Source organism: Harpia harpyja, chromosome 1, assembly GCF_026419915.1.
Source record: "Harpia harpyja isolate bHarHar1 chromosome 1, bHarHar1 primary haplotype, whole genome shotgun sequence".
NCBI classification, from domain to species: Eukaryota; Metazoa; Chordata; class Aves; order Accipitriformes; family Accipitridae; genus Harpia; species Harpia harpyja.
The window spans coordinates 27,323,744-27,345,590 of record NC_068940.1 but is presented as its reverse complement, the minus strand read 5'-3'; the positions used below and the strand labels follow the sequence as shown (position 1 = coordinate 27,345,590).

The 21,847-nt window shown below is 39.8% G+C and overlaps 1 protein-coding gene across 7 annotated transcripts; it reads right to left on the bottom strand.

Moving 5' to 3' along the window:
• Nucleotides 1-1,399: 1,399 nt before the first annotated feature.
• ATPSCKMT (ATP synthase c subunit lysine N-methyltransferase) lies at nt 1,400-21,793 on the bottom strand. 7 transcript variants are annotated; one of them, XR_008234396.1, is made up of 5 exons: nt 20,852-21,222; nt 18,465-18,602; nt 17,235-17,285; nt 9,918-11,854; nt 1,400-6,274 (listed from the first exon to the last, which is right to left on the bottom strand). XR_008234396.1 is itself a non-coding variant. In XM_052781873.1 (5 exons), exons 2-5 carry the CDS (start codon nt 21,128-21,130, stop codon nt 11,657-11,659), a joined length of 666 nt encoding a protein of 221 aa, XP_052637833.1. In that variant the 5' UTR covers nt 21,131-21,135; nt 21,702-21,793; the 3' UTR covers nt 6,796-11,656. The 7 variants fall into 7 exon arrangements, 5 of the variants coding, with proteins under 5 accessions (XP_052637833.1, XP_052637823.1, XP_052637812.1 ...); XR_008234398.1 differs by having other exon boundaries at nt 11,513-11,854; XM_052781873.1 differs by lacking the exon at nt 1,400-6,274 and adding an exon at nt 21,702-21,793 and having other exon boundaries at nt 6,796-11,854; nt 20,852-21,135.
• Between the last annotated feature and the right edge of the window lie 54 nt (nt 21,794-21,847).

Sequence of the window (21,847 nt, the reverse complement as noted above, 5' to 3'; positions counted from 1 at the left end):
GGTATCAAGTTATTCTTAAAGAACAGGTACATTAATGCCATAGTTTCTGAAATCTTAGTGCCTTCAGTGTTATGAAATGTAAGAGCTGAAATCCATTTCTGATTGGCACCATGTACCAATAACATGCCTAGCCCACAACATAGAAGAAAATAACATTTTTATTGAGACTGACTAGCATATGGTATAAATTCAGAGTGCTCTGTGCGGTAAACAAATTTAAAAGATAAGGATTGTAATCTATTCCAGCAGATTATCCATCTAAACATGTTGAAAATAGGCATTTGCAGTACAGATATTTGATCTTGAAAATTAAAGTTCTATTGTACAATTGCTCAAGAAAAAAAACAAACCAAAAGAGCTTTCTTTATAGCAAAACTACAGTACAGATAGACCAAGTTTTTGCCAATTTCCTGCATTCTTTTCACCCTTAATGAACAGGTCTCATTCTTCTTTTTAATACAAACTGCAGGACAAATCTTTTTTGAAATAGTTTCTATCACCATAATCCACTAATATTAAAGCAGTCTACAGAACAGATACTCCCTAACGCATATGGATATAATAGATGGTGTGACAACTCTGTAATAAGGAAAACAATTTAAATCAAGAGAGACACATTTGCTTCCTATCACTTTTGAATAAACATTTTGAAAGCAGGTACCATATAGGCTTCTTGCTCCTCAGAAGCAGACAATCTTTTTCAATTCAGTTGGCCTTTTTGTGTTGTTCACTCCCTTCTTGGCCCTAGCTGAAAAAGTGTGTTGGTTTTTACCTGATCTTATGACTCTTGCTGTACCATCAGTGTGGCACGACAGTAGTAGTGCAGGCTGAACATCCAAGCATTCCTATGGCTGGATAACACTACCCAACTGGTAGCAACTACCGCTCTTCCTAGCACCTTTTCCTATTTTATGCAGTTCTAGTGGTATGAATTACATGTATGTCGTGGTTTCAGCCCAGCCGGTAACAAAGGACCACGCAGCCGCTCGCTCACTCCTCCCGCCCCCCCTCCGGTGGGATAGGGAGGAGACGGAGGAGAGAAAAGAAAAAAAAAAATGGAACCTCGAGGGTTGAGATAAGGGCAGTTTACTGGGACAACACAAAAAAAAGGTTACAACAACAACAACGGTACTAATGAAAGAATATACAAAAAGAGTGATGCACAGTGCAACTGCTCACCACCCAGAACCCGATGCTCCGCCACCGAAAGTTCCCAGCCCTCCCCCCGGCCCGCTCCCCATTTATATACTGAGCATGATGTCACATGGTATGGAATAGCTCCTTGGCTAGTTCAGGTCGGCTGCCCCGGCTATGCCCCCCCCCCCCCCCCACCTCCCAGGTTCCTGTAAAAATTAACTCTATCCCAGCTGAACCCAGGACAATGTAACAACATAGTGAAGCAAAGTAGTATTCTGCATAAGGCGATGCAGAGGAAAGTCAGTCTTGGGGCTGGGGAAGGGCTGTTGCTGATCTTTCAACTAAGGGGAAAAAGACAAACAAATAATTAAGTTTTCTACACAGAAACAGGTCTCAAGCAGCCTTTTCTGTATACCCATTCTGAATTTCTTTTTTATTTGGCAAGACTGGTCTGATTTTGCAATCACTGTTCATGATTCAGTGATATGAGGCAGAAACTAGCAATGCTGTTTACTGCGTTGTTCTGGACTAACAAACTTTGACTATATTTACTTAACTGGTAGATAAGCAATTTGATTGCCATGGTGGAGGTAGTGTATTTGTTCATACATTGCTCAATATGCATTTTCCTGCATATGGTAGAAAAAGTATTTTGTCTTGGGTTTCTTCGTATTTAGAGATGATGTCAAGTTCTTGCCTCTTATTTTAGAAAAATTAGTCAAAGCAACTAATCTAGTAAGATTCCACACACGATTTCAGCAGCCTGTTTTCCAAGCAGATGAATGTAACATGCACCAGTGCTAGTTTTGAGCTGGTTAAGCTGATCACTATCAAACAGCTTCTAAACCAGAAGATGAAGACAGTAACTGTACTTAAAACTGATGGTTATGTCAGAGTAAAATGAGTTTGAGCTAGTCAGGACAAAGTTATAACAGCAAGAGCTGTTGACGAGTCACACCAACAGAAAACTTATTCAATTAATTTTACATGACTTTTTAATAAAGTTACTAAGGCGTAAGGAAAATGGTTGTTCTCTCAATTCATCTCATTTGTAACCATGCACAAATCTAGAAATAAAAGTGAGAAATGAGAATATGTAGGCTTACTAACATAGGCCATGACAGATCAACCTGATGACTGCATAAAAATCAAGTTTCATTTATGTTTAGTGAAGTATCCTCGGGGAATTAAGACACAGATCATGCACAAAGTTAAAAACAAATTATAAGGCAAGTAAAACAATAAGATACGAAAATCCTAATACCTACGCTGGATTACAGCCAATTTGTATTTAATACTCCCATTAACAACAGATTAAAGTTGTTCAAAGATTTGAACTTTTGTCATAAAAAAATGGAAATCATCAAAACAGAGAAGCAGCAGACTCTCACACAAAAGTAGACCAAGATATAGTACATGAAAGTACACATCGCAAAGTCATATATTTCAATAAATAAGTTTTACTACAAAGTAGCATGTATGAACAGTGACAGAGGGATCCAAATGCAGTTAAAAGCGGTAACCATGAGACATCAAATGTAGTAACAGCTAATAAAGAGGTAAGACTGAAAAAAACAGAACCAAGATCGTGAACCTGCCAGGCACAACCACTGTAGGTGCTATGTCTTAGTCATAAGTGGTAAGGTGGCACTAAATGGCATATGTGAGCATCTGACCTTTATATCTCTGGCTCCATCAGTTGTGAAAGTGCAAAGGTACTGCCACCCTCAGGAGCAGCCGTTTAAAAAACACAGTCTTCCAGCTGTAGACACAGACATGCAGTTGCAGACTTAATCATTTTAATCACAGCATTGCCACCGATTACTTCGATCATCTTGAACAAATTAGCTCTGCTACAGTTTTTGCAGTTGTAAACGGTGAAGATAATACCGACCAATCCTACAAAAGTGTTGCTAGATTTACTATTCAGTAGCAGTTTGAAAATGAATACTGCTGTGTAAACATTGCAATTTACTGCAGGGCTGAATGCAAACTAATAACTAGCATTCCAACTGCCATCTTCTACATCCAGGTTTTTTTTTTTTTACAACACACACAAAGAAATTCCCTCAAAGTTAATAGGAAAAACACATGCTTACTTGGGAACAGACTTGGGTCTCTTTCTCCAACCTAGAAATCTCCATTCAGTAACATTCAGCTTAGCCTATCACCAGATTAGTACCAGAAGATTATTCTTGTATTTTCATTGTATCAATATACTGTGATATTTTTTACTGACATATAAAAGAAATTATGCTACTGTAAAGAGCAAAACTTGATTTTTGACATTCCCCAAAAAGGCAAACAGACTGAGAGTCCTACTACTCCAAGCCTCCGTAACAGACCCAGTATCAACCCCTTGAATTAACCTTAAGCCATAGGTAATTATACCAAGTCTTGGTGGAAAACCAAGATGTTCCTAGTAGTGGTCCTGACAAATAGCTTCTGTATTAGCAACAGGAATTTGAGAGAAAGCCTTCCCATCTCTACTGGTACAGGATCTTGGTGCTGCTGAGAGACTTTCCAAATGGGAAGCTCCTCAGTTAAAGAGCCTTGCTCTTAGGTTTGTGCTGGAAAGGAAGGACTCTGGTGTTAGGTCTTTCCCTCCAGTGAAGGAAAGTTTATGATTAGGCTGTACCAGAAACAAGCAGCAGTGTAAAACTAAAGAACAATGTTCTACTACTATTAGGCAGACAGAAAATTGGAGTTAATTTATCCTCTGCTTTGCAGAGCTCCTAAATTGGGATAGAGATCAAATTCAGCAGCACGAAAGCAGTCTTTATAAAAGCCTGCCAAAAACGTTGATGCTGTGTCCCATCATGCTAAGATGGCAAGCTTCAGGAAGTCTTCAGCACCCAGAACCCGCTTGTCTCAGTGCCTTCAGAGACTATGAGGATTTCTTAGGCAGACTCCTGACTGAGACAGCTGAAGCTAAAATTGAGCCTGCTTACACTGAATTAGAAGCTGGGAAGGCCTCACCAGGCCCATGGCCTAGACAAAGCTGGAAAGTAATGTAGTCATTTGCACCAGCAGCTGAAAACCAAAGAACACATTCTGATGGATGAGGTTTGGGGGGCAGGGGGGCTGTTTATTTTGTGCGTAGGGTAGTGATCAGGGAGGAGGAGGTTACTAACAACCATAAATGCAAAGTGAAGCTCAATACTTTTGGTTATCTGCTGTGGAGCTTCAGCTCCAGTATCCTTGGGTTCAGTGCTGCTTGGAACACCCTAACAAGAAAGCTGCACCATTCACAACCCTGGTACTTACAAGCTCAGACAGTGAATGACCTGCATATCCAACACCAGGAGGGAACACTGTCTCACCACAGTAATAAAGGCATTCAAGGCCAATAAAACATCCACTGTGTATTTTGCACGGAAATGAAAAGAGACTTGTATTGCCAACATAGATTCTTCAGGCATACAACAGAATAGAAAGATAAATTAATCATAAGCAACATCTAGTTTTACACCTGTGGAAATGAAAATTATACCAGAGTCAGATTAAAACAATACCAGAGAAAGGATCACTTTTGATTAGTTACCCTGGAAGGGATTAAAGGTATGTTGCAACCTGTAATTTGTCCTTACACATGTAAGTATCACCCAAGCAGGCAAAAGTCCCCACTCCAATCATCTGATTTTCACAATCACCCAAAGTACAGAAAAACACGAAAAAACCACAAAGCCTCATGGAAGATCCAGTGTCCAGGTTTCCTGTTTCCTGGAAAGTGCTTAGAATGCCTAATTTTATGCAGCAGAGAAATAATCCTAAGTGCTGTTTGATCAGCATTTTTATTAGAAGCAGCAAACAACTGAATTCAGATTGCACGTTCAGGAGACTCACAAGAAGTGCTAACTTTTTCTTACAAAACTTAAACTGTCCTGTTAAGTCAGTATGGATCTGACCTACATTATACTTAACATGCTCTGGTAAATAAGATCCAGTTGCTGAAGCCGGCAACTTTTTTCATATTAGAAGCTGTTTCCTAATCTTTAATTTCTAAGGGTGATAAATGTAGTTCCCATTTTAAGTCTGTAATGTTGTCACTCTAAAGGGGGGGCGGGGGAAGAGGAAAGGATAAAGAAATTATCTGGAAGTACTATAGAATAAACACTTCAAGATGCTCACTAGTTGTATTAGCTCAGGCAATCATACTCTCCCACCAACATACTCTTTACCAGAACAATAACAGTACTTAACAATTTAGATGAAACCAGAAGGAAGCCTCTGATGATAGTGTTAGAAAATAAATTTCTTTCAAAATACCACCCAACAGTTCTGCTTTGCTACTAGTCTATCATTCCTGGCTTTGCTTGACACATCAGACTGACAACCAAAATTAAAAGTACCTCAATGGCAGGAGACTCTACCATCCTTAAGTAACGTTAGTATTTTCACATCATGACCATTACTTGTCCCATTCCTGCTCAAAATCTTTTTAAAATTGCTTCAGTGCAAGATCTGTGTTTGCAAATAAACTTAATTGGTATTGATCACACCCATGAAGCTTATTTATGCATTGAGCATAAAGGTAGTCAGAGTGTAAGTTTAGCTTCTATGTGTGCTGAAAAAAAAAAAAAAAGGAAGCAATAAACTATACATGAACACAGATGAGGGTCCCTATAGACAATTTAAGGAATGGTACATTTGGACATATAAATTATTTTGATTTATGTACACTCCGAAGAGCTTGAAGAAACAATAGGAAAGACAGAAAAACAAACACACTTTCAAGAGCAGCTACATAGTCTTAGGGGAAAAAAAAAAACAAACAAAAAACCAGAATCAAACCTTAGGGGCCACAGTGAGAGTGACAGAGAAGGCCCCTTAGATTTTGGCTATATTCCCCACCACTCACATTTTTCTCTCCCAGAACTTACACTGATTCTCAAGTTTTTATCATTCATTTTGTGTCCTCTCCTCACACTTCCATTTTCATTCAAGAAATCAAGAATCAAGAGAGCTTATGCAAGAGCTGGGCACATTTCTACTCATCTGAACCAGAGTTCTGGCACAGACAGCTGCAGACATTACAGCATTAAGAAGTTTCACAGGGTCCGTTGGCTTTTTAGACAGGCTTCAGTGGCAGATGATCAGGTGTTTTGAAAATGTAAATATTATGTTTAAGCAGTTCCTAAAAAAAAAAAAAGGGGGCAATTAGACCCTTAAACCAGATCTATCATAGATTAACTAAAAAATTTCAATTATTAGAATGCAATGGGAATGTGCAAAACCACGTGGCTGCTCTCACATAGCGAAATATGAAGTTACATGCTTACCAGAAAAGACATGGAGGCTAATACATTTGTATACTGCAGAGGTTCAAGGCTCAACAATCCATACAAACAACAACAGGAAGAAGAAAAAAAACTCCTCACATTGATAAACTCATTTTCATTTAGCTAATGTCTTATGTAAACCCATATTTTTAGTTCAGGGATTCTCAAATGATCATTTCAGATACATTAAAATTTTCCAATGGAAGGACACAACCACAGGTAGCAAATATAAACCTACTGATAGTAGATCTGCTTTTTAAATTGCTTTTTGTGGATTCCTCAGAAGGTACCCACAAACCTCAGGTTGCAAGCCATTAATTTACTGCTTCTGACCTTGCAAAGACCTCTGCTCACCTCAAAACTTTATGCCACAAGCTTTACGTGGGTCTTCAAAAACCTGCTTTATTTTTAAAAACCACAACATATACAGTAAGCTGAAAAATATCCCGGCACATTTACTGGTAAGCAGGTTTTACTTGATTTTTACCAATGCTAGCAGTTCACTGGATTGTATTACAGTGATTCTTCAAGGACTACACAGCAATTTGCAGGAAAAACATCAGTCCAACATTTCAATCAAAGCCTCTAATAGAAACTCCAACATTATACTAAGAAAAAGAAACCAGCAAAAGTCCCACCTGAACAAATAAACCAAATCCAAAGAACTACTGAACGGATAAAAGGCCTGTATTCATTTGCCAAATGATGAAATATAATAAAAATGTGAAATTAAGTACTTAAAACTACTAAATAGTCAGAATTGTTGTAGACCAAGGCTATTTTTCAGTCTAAATACCATATGGGTGGATGTGTTTTTCTTTCATTTACTGGAAACAAAAGTCATGCTATGTCAGCATACAGACTGCTAAATAAATCAAGGAGGTTAGTTAAATACATGTAAAAATGCTAGAGAGAGAAAAAAGATATTCCTTAACATATTTAGTCTTCCTGTAAAGTTTCTGGAAAAAAAAATTAAAAACGCAACTAGTTTACAAAAAAAAAAGGAAATGAGAAGATCTGATGAATTGATGAAGTCAAACAGTCAAATTGTAAAAAGACAGTATGAAAAATAATAGCAAACAGTGAAATAAGAGGGAGAATTCAGAAAAAGAATGGAGAACAAAACGGTAACTATCCATGGATAAGTCTCCCTCAGTAAAGCATACAAGGATGAACCAAAAGATTATCACACAAAGAAAGATACTGAAAATATTAATTCTGCAGCTATCTCACTCAAGGGCAATTTTTAAGTTAAACATAACCCAAACCATCTTATCAAGAACTCAAGGGGTCTTCTAGAAGAAACATACATTACTTCCGAAGAAAACAACTTGGGGCTACATTGTAAAACTGGAGAACTGCAAACTTGGCAAATGTAAAAGAAAACTAACTTACTCAAAGCAGAATTTACTGGCATTAAACCTGATGTTAGGCTGCCCTCTTCAACCATAAATTTGAAGGATTCACATCCTTTCTTGAATAAATGCTTGAGTATTTGTAAACCATCATGAAAAGTCAAACTACAGAAGTATGAGGTGATCTATCAATAATTAGTGTTCATTCAAGTGTAATGGTATCAGACATGAACCCATTTCTGAAACCATTCTTAGAACGGATGCTCCTACCCAATGAGAAATATGCACAGCGGATGTGCAAGTCTGTCAAAGTGCTTTTGAAGTAGTTCAAACTGCCATACTTGGGCCATAAGATTCCCTTCCTCCTTTCCTCCCACAGCTCAAACTATAAAAGATAAACAAAATACTACCTCTGCTTACTTCCCCTGTAGATCTTACAATGGTATTACAGTGGTAAATATTTTTAAAGAACACACACACATGAGAAAAGCAAAGCTCAAGTCATTCTTAAATTGATGCAGAATTCAGGAGATCTCTGTCACCTCCTGAGCTGCGTCCTTCATTAAAGGTGAAAGACTTTCCCAAAGCCCAGGTTTTGGAACCTTTTTTTCCACAGACCATACTCATTCAATTGGCTTGTGAAATGTGGTACTTCATTTTAAACTTCATTCTGTACCTTCTTACCTGGCTACAACTCATGAGTCAGAAATAAACAGCAGCTCAGAGACAGAGGATTAACTTCCTTGGAGCAGTATTAGATTAAGTGGCAGCATATAATCAGACCAGAGGGTAAGTCAAGAACTTCAATACACCCAGTAATACATAAATGCCTAAAGCTCACAAAATACATGCACATTTCACAAACAAATCTGGACAAGCTTGGCTAGCAGTGCTATGTAGCTGTAGTGACTGTGCAGTACACCGAGCAACCTGCATTAACAGGTGGCTCTCTTGTAGCCATACCCTTCTCCTTCTCCCCAGAAAGCCAATTTATGCAAAATAGAAAACTCTGTGTTCAATATGGTATTGAACAGCACATGTAGCTTGAAGGTTTCCTTCCTTTGGCTTCAGACCTACACTATAATTTGATTAAGCCAGTTCTCTAAGGCTTTCCTGGTTTTCAGAAGAAACAAATTTGTACTCTGAAACAGCATATCAACAAAATCATAATACATTACCCTACCAATTGGAAGTGTATCAACATAATCCATACAGTGATAACAAGTCACAGTTAAGTATTTAATCTTGTAAACTACCAAATGAACATAGCAAGTGATAGAAAAATTGAGGACAACATGACAAGAAAATGCCTTCCCTGTCTCCCTGTGTAAGTTAGAGCAATTTGCTTTCCATTTCACACTTCAGCTGTGGAAACATGAAATACAGCACATTTCCTTATGCAATAAGGAATTCTGAATCTTCAGACCACTGTCTATCTCAATGTAGGCCCCCAGAAGTAAATGACCAGAGCGAGAAACAGCCCTCTGCTTTACTTTAAAAGCATTCATAAATCTCTCCTTGCCTTGAGGACAGCACTTAGTGCTCCTAAAACGCAGGCCATCACATCATTAGTTCTATCTCACCCTCCTCAACAAATATTTCTGGAGCAATAGGTGGTAACTAAGAAGTACACACCCCAAAGCCTTTACCACAGGCAGAATTGAAAAATTCAGTTTTACCTTTTAACAGGCAAACAATAATGTGATAGACAAATACACAGTCAAACACAGCAGAAAAAGTAAATAACCGCTTCATTCCCTGCAAACTAACTTTAGTGAAAGTAGGCAGCAGAAACTTGGGTCAAAGCACTGCACTGCAGATGAGTCACAATTCACTTGATCAAAATCTTTTGCCTCCTCTTCTCCTTTACAATCATTTGGGGAAGGACTCGGCTTAATTAGCTAATTTCCCCTTTGTATGGTCTTTTTCCAACAGAAGTAATTTCAGATTTCCTTTGTCTGAGTTCCAGTTTTACAGCCTTGGGATATTAAAGTAAATTCAGCCACTTTAGATAAGCCTCTGTAGCCCTGTCCTGTCACTGTGTAATAATCATAACACTTAAATCATGGTAGAAAGAGTTTCCTGTAGTTTTACAGGATGCACTATATTACACTGTAGTGAAAGGCTGTAAAAGACTGTTCACCAGACATCAGTGTTCTTCAACACATACAGTCTCCATGTTTACAGCTGTGCCTTGCCATGCGAGGCTGAAATCAGCTCTCCTTTGCAGACTCCAGAGCAGATACATTTGCCCCTTTCTTCTCTTGCTTTGTATGCATTATCAGGATAAAACCATTCCACTGCTCCATTTCAAATCCTCAGTGTAGATTTTTATTTCAAATTCTTCTTCTCTCCTCCCACCAAAAATAAAAAGCCTGGGTACAGGTGTAACTGTAGACTACACATCCCAAATAACATCTAACTTCTCTTCAAGTCAGATACTATAGTCCAGCAAACGCACTTTCCCAATGCCTAATAAAATGTTACAGGCTTTGTATTTACCTGAAATTGCAGGTTCTCAGCACTTCTCTTGGCCTGAGTTAATTTTAGTTGTACTAATGACTGCCTTAGAAGTCAGGTGACAATTTCCTAGCCTGTTTTGGCTTCGGACTATAGGTATCATATATGCAAAGGCCTGACAAACTTACGTAGTCACTGCTTAACAAACAGTCTATATGTTAACTGGGGCTGGGGAGGCTAACTATGAACTTTGCCTAATCATTAATGGATCAAAACAGTAAAACTTTACCTGGGAACCAAAGGAAAGACCAAGTAAGCAGACTGTTAAAAAAATAGAAAAGTGCTGTAACCGTGTTAGGAACAGAAAATGTCACAGCAGTGACAGTACCCCCCTGCAAACCAGTATCAGCAAAAAGACAGGGAAAACTTGCTTCGCTTCCAAGGAAAAACCATGCAGCAATGCTGTGAGTTTCTGAGATCTCATCAGATGGCATAGAAAAGTACAGGGGAAAAGAAACCCGACTGAAAACCTCCCTTCCCATCTTACTATAAATTAAATGAGGTCTAATCAGATTTAACCAAGCTAGCCAGACCAACTAACTTTGAAATCAGAGACAGACTTCATGACATATTCAAGCAAGCAACTCTCACCTATACCTTATCCAAGGTTTGAGCACACAGAAGCAGTGACACTTCACTGCCAGGTAGGTGACTTTTGAAACCCTTCCTAAATCAGAGAGGTTAGGAAAAATCATGGTCATTTGCAAAGGGTTATACCAGTAAGTGTTCAGTAAGAGCACATTTCTGCAGTTTGGTCCTCACATAACAAGTTAAATAAAAATACATTATTGTAATCAAGGGCTGCGCTTGTGTTAATGAATAAGCAACTTGTTATATTTGCTTCTTGTGCCATATTCAACTTTAAAAAGTACACATTCAAGGCTGAGGTGTAGAACGTCGGTATCATCATCATACTGAATCTGCATCAGTTTGATGTATGCAGCATTATGCCTACTTGGCATACATAATGAAGACATTTGGGAACCACGGCTCATTTGAGAAGCCACTTGCACACCACTCCAACACCAATAACAAATGCTATGTAGGCTCAGAAAGAATGCACATATTAGGTTCGCCAATTTGAGCATTTTAACTTATACATGTATTCCCCTTAACAGTAGTGAACCGTGTTTTATCCCATTTTCCATATTAAAGTTTTCCGCTTCTGTAAAACTTTCTCATAATTTTTACTAACTACATTAAGCCATTTCACTACACCTTTGTGTGCTTTCAGATAACCAGTGTACTTCAGTTATTTTAATGAATATGTATCTCCATATCCTGGGGCTCTATTCACATTAATCTTATCTCTAACAGGTGAAGTCAAAGCCAAAAATTTCAGTACAAAAGCAAATTAGATGTTTAGGATTCTGTCTCTGGTGTAATTTCCAAGCTTTTTGTTTCACATCCTCTGCGATGTTTCAAATCGTAGGCCCACACAGTGTCTATTCCCTCTCCAGCAGTATGATCTGGGATCCAGCAAGGGAAAGGAAAACGACAAGCAATGATTCTGGCATTACATTGAAGTTCTTCTTCCAGCTTCTTCTCCAACTGTGGCATCTGTTGAGCAACAACAAAAAACTTTCAGAAGCAGTAAAAAACCAGAAGCATTCTCTTTAGAATCTAATTCAAATGTTAAAGAGGAGTCCAAGGTTTGAGGAATTTCTGGGAAAAAAATTAGGAAAGTATTCATGATACATGTTTTGGCTTTGATGCATTGACAAAGAATATCTAAAACTAGAAAATGGTTATTGTGCCCTGATTGGTGAGATCAAGAAAATGGTAACTCTTAAATTCTAAGAATTCAATAAAAAAAACCATAGATAATCCCTTAGATTAAAAAAGCCACAAATTAAGAAAAGACTTTGCATGTTCCAATTAATGACTCTTAGTGGGATTCTTCTCAATAGGGAATGAAAGTTCAGCCCCCTGAATTTATGCCATTTATGACATAAATGACACCCCACGTTGCATGAAACATTATGTGATACTCGAAGGCCAATGTGTCTCATAATTTCCAGTCTAACCCCAAGACAGATCCTGGGACACTCAAAACATCATACAGCCAACAACCCAAAGCAAACATTCTGCTGCCATTCTATGGTAAAGTACTGGTATGGTAGATACTATTGAAATTGAGCTTTGTCAGCTCCAGCCTGTTAACACATGTGAGTCCCTGCAGCAGTACTGTATGAAACTGTATACAGAATCATAGAATAGTTTGGGTTGGAAGGGACCTTTAAAGGTCACCTAGTCCAACCCCCCTGCAATGAGCAGAGACATCTTCAACTAGATCAGGTTGCTCAGAGCCCTGTCCAACCTGACCTGGAATGGTTCCAGGGATGGGGCATCTACCACCACTCCGGGCAACCTCTGCCAGTGTTTCACCATCCTTATCGTAAAATATTTCTTCCTTATACCTAGTCTGAATCTACCCTCTTTTAGTTTAAAACCATTACCCCTTGTCCTGTCGCAACAGGCCCTACTAAAAAGTCTGTCCCCATCTTTCTTACAAGCCCCCTTTAAGCACTGGCAGGCTGCTATAAGGTCTCCCCGGAGCCTTCTCTTCTCCAGGCTGAACAACCCCAACTCTTTCAGCCTTTCCTCATAGGAGAGGTGCTCCAGCCCTCTGATCATCTTCGTGTCCCTCCTCTGGACCCGCTCCAACAGGTCCATGTCTCTCCCGTGCTGAGGACCCCAGAGCTGGATGCAGTACTGCAGGTGGGTCTCACCAGAGCGGAGCAGAGGGGCAGAATCCCCTCCCTCGACCTACTGGCCCACGTGGCTTGGGATGCAGCCCAGGATAGGGTTGGCTTTCTGGGCTGCGAGTGCACATTGCCAGCTCGTGTCCAGCTTTTCATCCACCAGTACCCCCAAGTCCTTCCCTGCCGGGCTGCTTTCAATCCCTTCATCCCCCAGCCTGTATTGATACCTGGGCTTGCCCCGACCCATGCACAGGACCTTGCCCTTGGCCTTGTTGAACCTCATGAGGTTCACATGGGCTCACTTCTTGAGCTTGTCCAGGTCCCTCTAGATGGCATCCCATCCCTCGGGTGTGTCAACTACTCAGCTTGGTGTTGTCTCCAGACTTGCTGAGGGTGTGCTCAATCCCACTGTCTGTGTCGGTGATTAAGTTATTAAACAGTACTGGTCCTAATACAGACCCCTGAGGGACACCACTGGTCACTGATCTCCATCTGGACATTGAGCCATTGACCACTACCCTCTGGATACAACCATCCAGCCAATTCCTTACCCACCAAATTAATCAAATCTATACCTCTCCAATTTAGAGAGAAGGATGTTGTGGGGGACCATGTCAAATACCACTATGCAACTCTCCTTGGTTGAAGACCTACAGCCTAGCTTTCCTCCACTCACAAAAATCAAACAGATATGAAAGGGAAGCATCACTACTCTTCCAGAACAGAGCAACACCCTGCCCAGTGAGATGGAGTATCTCCAATAAGTAGATTGCAAATTCTGCTATGGATTAAGTGAGAAATAAATTAATGCATCTAGACTTCAAAGAAATTTCTTTCCCATCCCAGATAGTGATTATGTTCTGAAAAAAAAAAAAAATCTTGACAGATTTAGCCATTTTTGTCCTTTGGAAAAGCTCTATGTTATTGTCCTGGTTTCAGCTGGGATAGAGTTAACTGTCTCCCTAGTAGCTGGTACAGTGCTATGTTTTGAGTTCAGTATGCGAAGAATGTTGATAACACTGATGTCTTCAGTTGTTGCTCAGTAGCATTTAGACTAATGTCAAGGATTTTTCAGCTTCTCATGCCCAGCCAGCGAGAAAGCTGGAGGGGCACAAGAAGTTGGCACAGGACACAGCCAGGGCACCTGACCCAAACTGGCCAACGGTGTATTCCATACCATGTGACATCCCATCTAGTATAGGAACGGGGAAGTGGGGGCGGAGAATCGCCGCTCGGGGGACTGGCTGGGTGTCGGTCGGCAGGTGGTGAGCAATTGCACTGCGCATCATTTGTACATTCCAATCCTTTCATTATTGCTGTTGTCATTTTATTAGTGTTATCATTATTAGTTTCTTCTTTTCTGTTCTATTAAACCGCTCTTATCTCAACCCACGGGTTTTGCTTCTTTTCCCGATTTTCTCCCCCATCCCACTGGGTGGGGGGGGAGTGAGTGAGCGGCTGCGTGGTGTTTAGTTGCTGGCTGGGGTTAAACCACGACAGTTATGCTTAAGCAGACCAGTGCACATCCATTTGGAATTCCCTTTATTCCTACATACTGTATCTATCTTGGGGAGTAATTATAACAGCAAGCTCCACAGGTTACTTCTATTACATGTAAAAATCTATTCACTTTGATATCATGACATAACATTTAGATAACAAAAGCTTAAAAGGACAGTAATTATTTACAAATACAGCTCAATTTAAGTCACAAAGGACATAAAATATATTAAAAATTCACAAGAAAAAAGCCACAACAGAATATTATTAGAAAACAAGACTGACTGAAGAAAATGTATTTCCAAAGACTGCAGATAGCTTCCACTATCACATACATGCAGGGTGTGCCTTTGATGTAACATCCTATTATAGCTACATTTAAGCTTACAATGGAATGTTTTAGGAAAATTAGAGTCATAGATCTAATATATCAGAGTTACCTCTGAATACTTTTAAGCATTCTATGCACTGATTTCATCCATAGAGCAAATGCTTTTAAACATTTTTGCTACCGCACCTTAAATAAACCAGAAAAATAAGCCTACGTTGGTATCTCAAACTGAGCTGAGACACCAGAAAGGAAAGACTAAGTTGTTACAGAAATTACAAATATAGACACAGCCTAATTTTTAATGAGTAATTATGAAAATTAATGACATCATGTCTACATTAGCTCAAATTAGAAAACTTCATTAACAGTTCAGCCAAAAAGAATTGTATACTTGAACCAAACAGTCAAACTAGTTTTTAAGCTAAATCTCTCAGTAACATTAGGTGTTATAATCATACTGTATTTATATCAAGCCAGGGTTAGGGTTTTTTTGGTATGTCTACACAGATACAGAGTTTAGTAAACCTTTTGCACAGTATATAATCAGTTAAAATACACAGAAGCCTGGTAAAAATTCTGTCATCCCACCCTGAACAAGTAAAAGTCTCCGTGCAATGACTCATAGATAAACACACCTTCCCCCAGATGCTTGCAAGAACAGAGAGGTCTTACCAAGTTCTGTAAGCTAATCTTGGATATGAAATAAAAGCACTGTGACACAGCATCAAACCAGACCAGTATTATTAAAAAAGCTAAAGAGATCTATTGCCCGCAGTAAAAAAGAGAAAATGCATTAAAGTTTCTAGAAAATGAATTTAGTCATTCAGGAGGCTAATGATTCACAACTTCTAAAGTAAAGTTAAAGGAGATCACGAGCAAATGAATGCTCAGGAAACACAGTAGTTCATATGTCTGGATCTGTTACATTTATGACAGTATTTTTATTGGAAGAATTTAGACTAGTATTTACTGAGTTTACTGAAGTTATTCTGAGCCCTAGAGCTACTCTTCCTATCATAGCTGTTACTAATTTATCCCACTTTATACTATTACATTTAAAGTTAAGCCAGTATTTCTGCTAGGTTTACTCACATTTTCCCAGGGCATTTGTTTATTTCTAGTTTACTAAAATATCTTTCTTCACCTGCATTATTCCCCTCAGTACAACTGCAGAATTTCTGACTGCAAATTCAAATATTTCTACTGCCCCCTCCCGGAACTCAAGCCAGAGAGCACATCACACATCCAAACCCGGCAACATCTGTAGCACAAGTAACATCATAGCTCTCACTAATATGCCACCCACCAAAGTTGCGAGGGGGAATGCATTTTCACTTCAGTTTCCAACATGAGTTACAATTTGAATCTGAAGTAGGTATTTAATTCCAGTGCTGTTAAAGAAAAAGCAGAGAATAAGGAAGCTTTATTATGCTTCTTGTTGCATCTTCCTGTTACTACTACAGATATATTTTCAGTGTATGTTGTATGGTATAGCATCACATAAAGCTCTTCACTCATTTCATCCCACATCTGTCCTAGCAGAGGAAGAAGCAATACAGAATCATTTATAGGATATTTGTTTCACTCCTCCATATGCATTCAACCTATACAGAAGATTCTAACAGTAAATCAAAATATCAAGAATATTTAAATATTTTTTTGTCTTTTTTAGTAAAAAGACAAAAAGAAAACTAGATCAAGCTGAAAGCCAAAGTGAATGTAAAGTCTCACTGAATTTATCGAATATATCACTAAAGCAGTCAATATGCAACTCAATTTCTACACCAGTTTGGAAGAATGCATTTTCCCCATGGACGTGATGAACATAGGCTACAAAGCCTTCCTAAAAGGCAAAGAATTTGTGGACTTGTACTCCAGCAATTATACTTGAAGTATTTGTCTCCCTTCCTAAACCCTCACAGTCTAACATGGGCAAGGGATTATTTCAATATACCAGCTGCTGGCCTATTTGAGGTGATTCGGTTTTTGGAGAACATAAGCAAAGTTCAATACTCTTCTCTAACAAGGCTCCCAAAAATCAGCTGCAGCCAATTTCTTACTCCATCCTCTCCCTGCAAACTCCTCATTTTTTTCAATATAAAAACCTGAAATTTTCAAGAACCAATCTATCAACTTCCCCCCAAGCAACTGGAGCACAGCAGTTTTCATTTTGGTTCTGAACTAATGGACAGAAAATACTTCTCAAAAAACCATGTGTATTTTCAGAGCTCCAGTCTGCATACCATCACAAGTTTTACCATGACATAAGCAACAATGAAATATCAAAATACTAGTACTAACTACATTTGACTTTTTGCAGGTTGGTTCATTTTGCAGATGAATGTACTAACACTGAATGCCTTGGTATTAAAGTAATTAAACAATGCAAAAATAGTAAACTTACCATTTGAGGTACCCCAAAAACAACAACATTCGTATAACGGGAAAAAGAAACCTAAAATAAAATTTGAGAACAAATCTTAATGAAAATGGCATTTGTATTTGGGGAATTTCTCACCATTCTTTTCTCCTAATCCCTCTAACTGCGCTCCTTTCAACAGGGATTTAGACCAAAAATAAGAAAGGAGATCCCATATCAACATTTCATCACACAAATTTCCACATAAAGACAACTTTGTATTGCTGAACAGCAAAAAATCTTTTACTGCCTGGCCAAGAATATGGCACCAACTCTAGCAGCACAGAAAGTATTAATTTAGAAAATACCTACGTGATTTTACTTATGGCTAAGTTTTTCCACAACTCCTGTATGTGTTAAAATGATGTATGTTTTAAGTTTGCCCCCACTTTTGTTAAATGTTAGCTAGCTATAAAAGCTTGCCAGGCATTTCAGTGCCTAGGTTCTCTCAGTCAGTGTCATGAAGTTTCCCTATGCTCCTCTCTGAACAAACATGAAACAGTACATTCACACTTTTCCCCTAAACTCCCGGTATCCACTTCACCCATTACAAAATGCCATTCTTAAAAAAAAAAAAAAAACCACCAAAGGAAAAAAAAACACGAAAACCAACACCACTACCACCACAAACAAAGCAGCCAAAACCAGACAAAAAACCCCCACAACTGTGACAGGAATAACAGGGGAGAGGCCCACATAAATACGACCCAAAAAAGCGTGCCTCATTAAAGAAGCAATTGTGACTCAAATGATTGAAAATTGTGAAAAAATCTGTCACATGTAAGTTACCTTAAAGCAAAACTCAAAACCAGGTAACACATTGCACAGCTAGAAAAGAACACGTCTAATGAAAGAAATGTCAGGTGATATTCTGATCTTGCACGAGGTGAATGAGAGTCTTGTTACTGACTGCACAGAATCCGCTCTCAGTGAAGCCTGACATTACAGCACCCCACATCATTCATCAGGCACAAGCACAACATAGTTTGCTCAAGGAGTCTGTACTGAAAAAGGACAGCACTTCACCGAAGCACAAAACCAGGAGAGCAGGGTATTGTGCTCTGAGCCCTGTTTCTATGGGCTCAAGTACTTTTCTCAAAGCCCAATACAGCACCTTGTGGCCAGTCAGTGTTCTGGTTCTTTCAGGGAAGTATTTCCAAATTACGGAAATCTCTCAATCATCCCGGATTCATTCTTACATACTTTGCCACCTACCTTCCATAAGTCTGAAATATAAAACTTGGTGTTCTGATGCACCCCATCCCTCCAGGCACGGTATCTGGAGTACCAGACTAGCCAGGGATTTAATTCATAACCAACAGCTTTGAATCCCCTTTTTGCAGCTGCTATGACCTACAAGAAAGGAAATAAATCTTCACTTAGAAACCGAGAAAGTGTATTCATCTAAACAGTTTTATTTACAATATAAATCAAAGGAATGCACCTTTGCAAATCACTCAGGTTTTAATCCCCAACAGATTGGTAGTATAGTGAACAAAAACTCAAACTACATTTTACCATTATGACAAGTCCCATTGAAATTAATAGATATATTCAGACGAACAAAATGAACCACTTAAACATTCCCAGGGCAAAGCTGTAAGCTTGTAGTATGTCTATGATTTACATAAAAGTTTAATTTAACATATTCATGATACTACCTTGGAATTAAAGAGCACCAAAATTGACCATGGAGAGAACAGTGAAATATACAAGCAGAAATGCTCAAAATTAGAGCGCTTATTTGAAAAGCAGTGATGGGTAGGCACCTCAGAGACCCCTGAATCAGAGCCAAAATGACCTACCAATAGAAAGAGTATGAAAGTAATCTGTTGACCTACATTTAAAAAAAAGTAGGTGAAAAATTTAAATGTAGGTTAAAAAGAAAAAACCTCACACAAATCTCACAGCATAGCTTTCATCCAATGCTAAGCTTCATATACCATTTTAAAAGGCAAAAGGTAATTCAGATAAATAGATTTGCAGAGGCATTCCTCTAAATTAGACCCTAAGATTTAGAATTGTTAAACTGTATCGAAAGTGTCTTCAAACAAGATCAAAGCCTGCTGATTTGTCAGAAAAAGAAAAAAAAAATTAAGAGAAAATACAAAAAGACACCAGTTTCTAGAATTAAGGTTTAAGTCATAATTCAAAAGGTTACTGTCAAGTTTTAAACAGGAAAAGCCTGATGAACTATGACTTACAGAACAGGCAAGGTGAAATCTCGAAGAAGTACACATTTCTTAATAGAACTTCTCAAACGACATTACCTGGACAGTGTGTACACATTACTAAAATAATGCATCTTCCATCGTGCACACAACATTTGCAAATATACTAAAAGAATCTGACATTTTTACGATGCTTGGAAATAAAAATATGGTCATATTTATCCACCAATTAGACCTGAGTAAGTGCTAAATATTTAAAAGCATCTGAACAGAAGCTCAACTTTTTTCAGGACAGATGCATTAAGGCAACACCAAGCATTCAATTTTGGGCACCTGGCTCTCCAAGTAGTCTTCAGTCTCCATTTAGGTGCGGGCGCCCACACGCCCGCACACACACACACAAATATGAATTAAACATGCAGTAGGTAGTCAAATCAGATGCCTCAGATGAAGGTCAACAGCCAGAACGCTGAGCAGAAAGGGCATCAGTAACTGCAGTTTTCTCATACCTATGTGTTTTTCTCTGTTTCCTACTCAGGCACAACTCCTTTTAAGCCACCTTCACAGATTTGGATTTCCGAATCAAATTTTTTAGTGTGGACAAATAATTGACCCATTCACATGAAACATGGACAAAGGTAGCTTTCAAGAACTTACTCGTTTCCATCAAAAACCTACTTAGTGTGCTATCCTGTTGCTAAAACTTGAAGCAGATGGTTATGAAATGGTACACAAAACATCACAACTACAAAAAACCCCACACCATTCCCCACTATACCCTCACCGCCACATTTCACAAACTGGGGTTCAGACAATGTCCTGGAAGCACAGTATCGCTTTGGCGATTATCACCGTTTCTCCTGGTAATTAGTCTAGCTTCACCACATTGATTTTGAAGGAGGGCAGCCAGCACTGTACCAAGGTGTGCAGACTACAGTTCTAACAATACCAGGATTGTTATTTTTTTAATCCATCACTCATTTCTTATTCTCCTTTGTTCTTCTATCACCTTTATACAATAAGCGTAGAGCTGCAGCTCCAAAAGCACAGTGCTATTTAATCTCACAGCCTCATGTGCTGCAGCTATAAACCTATGTGGAATCACAGCTCTTTGGCAATCACAATACCAATACTTCGATCGCATGTTTTCACATGAATGCTCTGCAACTCCCTCCAGCCAACAGGATGAAATTATTTTGTACACTACCTCATCAAGCTGCAAGTGAGTCTGGAGCAAAAAGTATTGATTACTCCCCTAAACTGAATGTAAACCTTTCTCAACTTTGAGCCTATTCATAGGACTCAAACAAAAACACTGGATGCCAAAGACAAGACATTCACAAATATGAGCAAACCGCAGCAGCCACTGCTAGAGCATTTGGCACTTTTTTTGAGAGGCGATACAAAAGGAAGGTGATGTCCATAACTCACAATACGGCCATCCCCGCTACCAATGTCAACTAGGGAGCCGCTTCTGTTTTCTAACATTTTCAGCACATTCTGGATCTGAGTGGAAGTTGCAGGAACGAAGGGCAGGCACACTTTCCTCAGAGCCGGGGTCACGAAGGGGGTGACCACAGCATACAGTGCCACCAAGGTCCCACCAACACCAGCAGTGACCAACAGGCCCCAGCTCCTCCTTCTGGAGCCGCCCTTGCAATCCTCTCGCTGGCCTGCTGCGTGGCTCTCCTTCGCTAGCGCCTTGGACATCACACCTAGAGACGGACATTAAAGAGTATTTTCTCTAACGGCTTTACCACGTGCTCACTTAAGAGAAAGCAGTATACTATATCAGAAAGAAAAAAAAAAACTTATAGCCTTTTAGCTGATTCCTAGACCCTAGGGAAACGTTACTGCCTTTGAGAAGCTGAAGCGCTAGGTTAATTTTTCAGGCCAGGAAAGCCGTTTCCATTTCAGCCTGCAGTTCCTCCCACCCGGCCGGGCAGCAGCGTGCCCCGGCACAGCTCCAGGGCCGCGCAGGCCGAGACCTCCCCGCCACGGACCGCCCGGGAGCCCGCGCTCAGGGAAACGTCCCTGAGCAGTTACTGTTCTTCCCGTCAGGAGGAACTTTTCTCCACAGCACAACGGCCCAGCCGCAAAGCCGCCGGCCAGCAGCCCGCCACCCCCCCAGAGCCCCCTCAGCTACAGGGTTGTACCGTTCTCCGCCGGCAGTATTTAAAGGGGAGGGCAATACCACTTCGCTATGCGGGGGGGGGGGGGGCGGACGGGAACACGGGAGAGAAACCTTTCTGAAAGCGCTTCCGAGAGGAACGGCCCGCACTCTTCCGCCGTGTGTCTGTCCCCGCTCCTTCGCGTTCACGTCACCCGGTGCAGCCCGTATTCTACCCCGTACATTATCTTCCCTTCCCGCCGCCCCCCCCCCCCCCCCCCCCCCGCAGCTGGGGGACGGGTCCGCGAGCGCCGGCC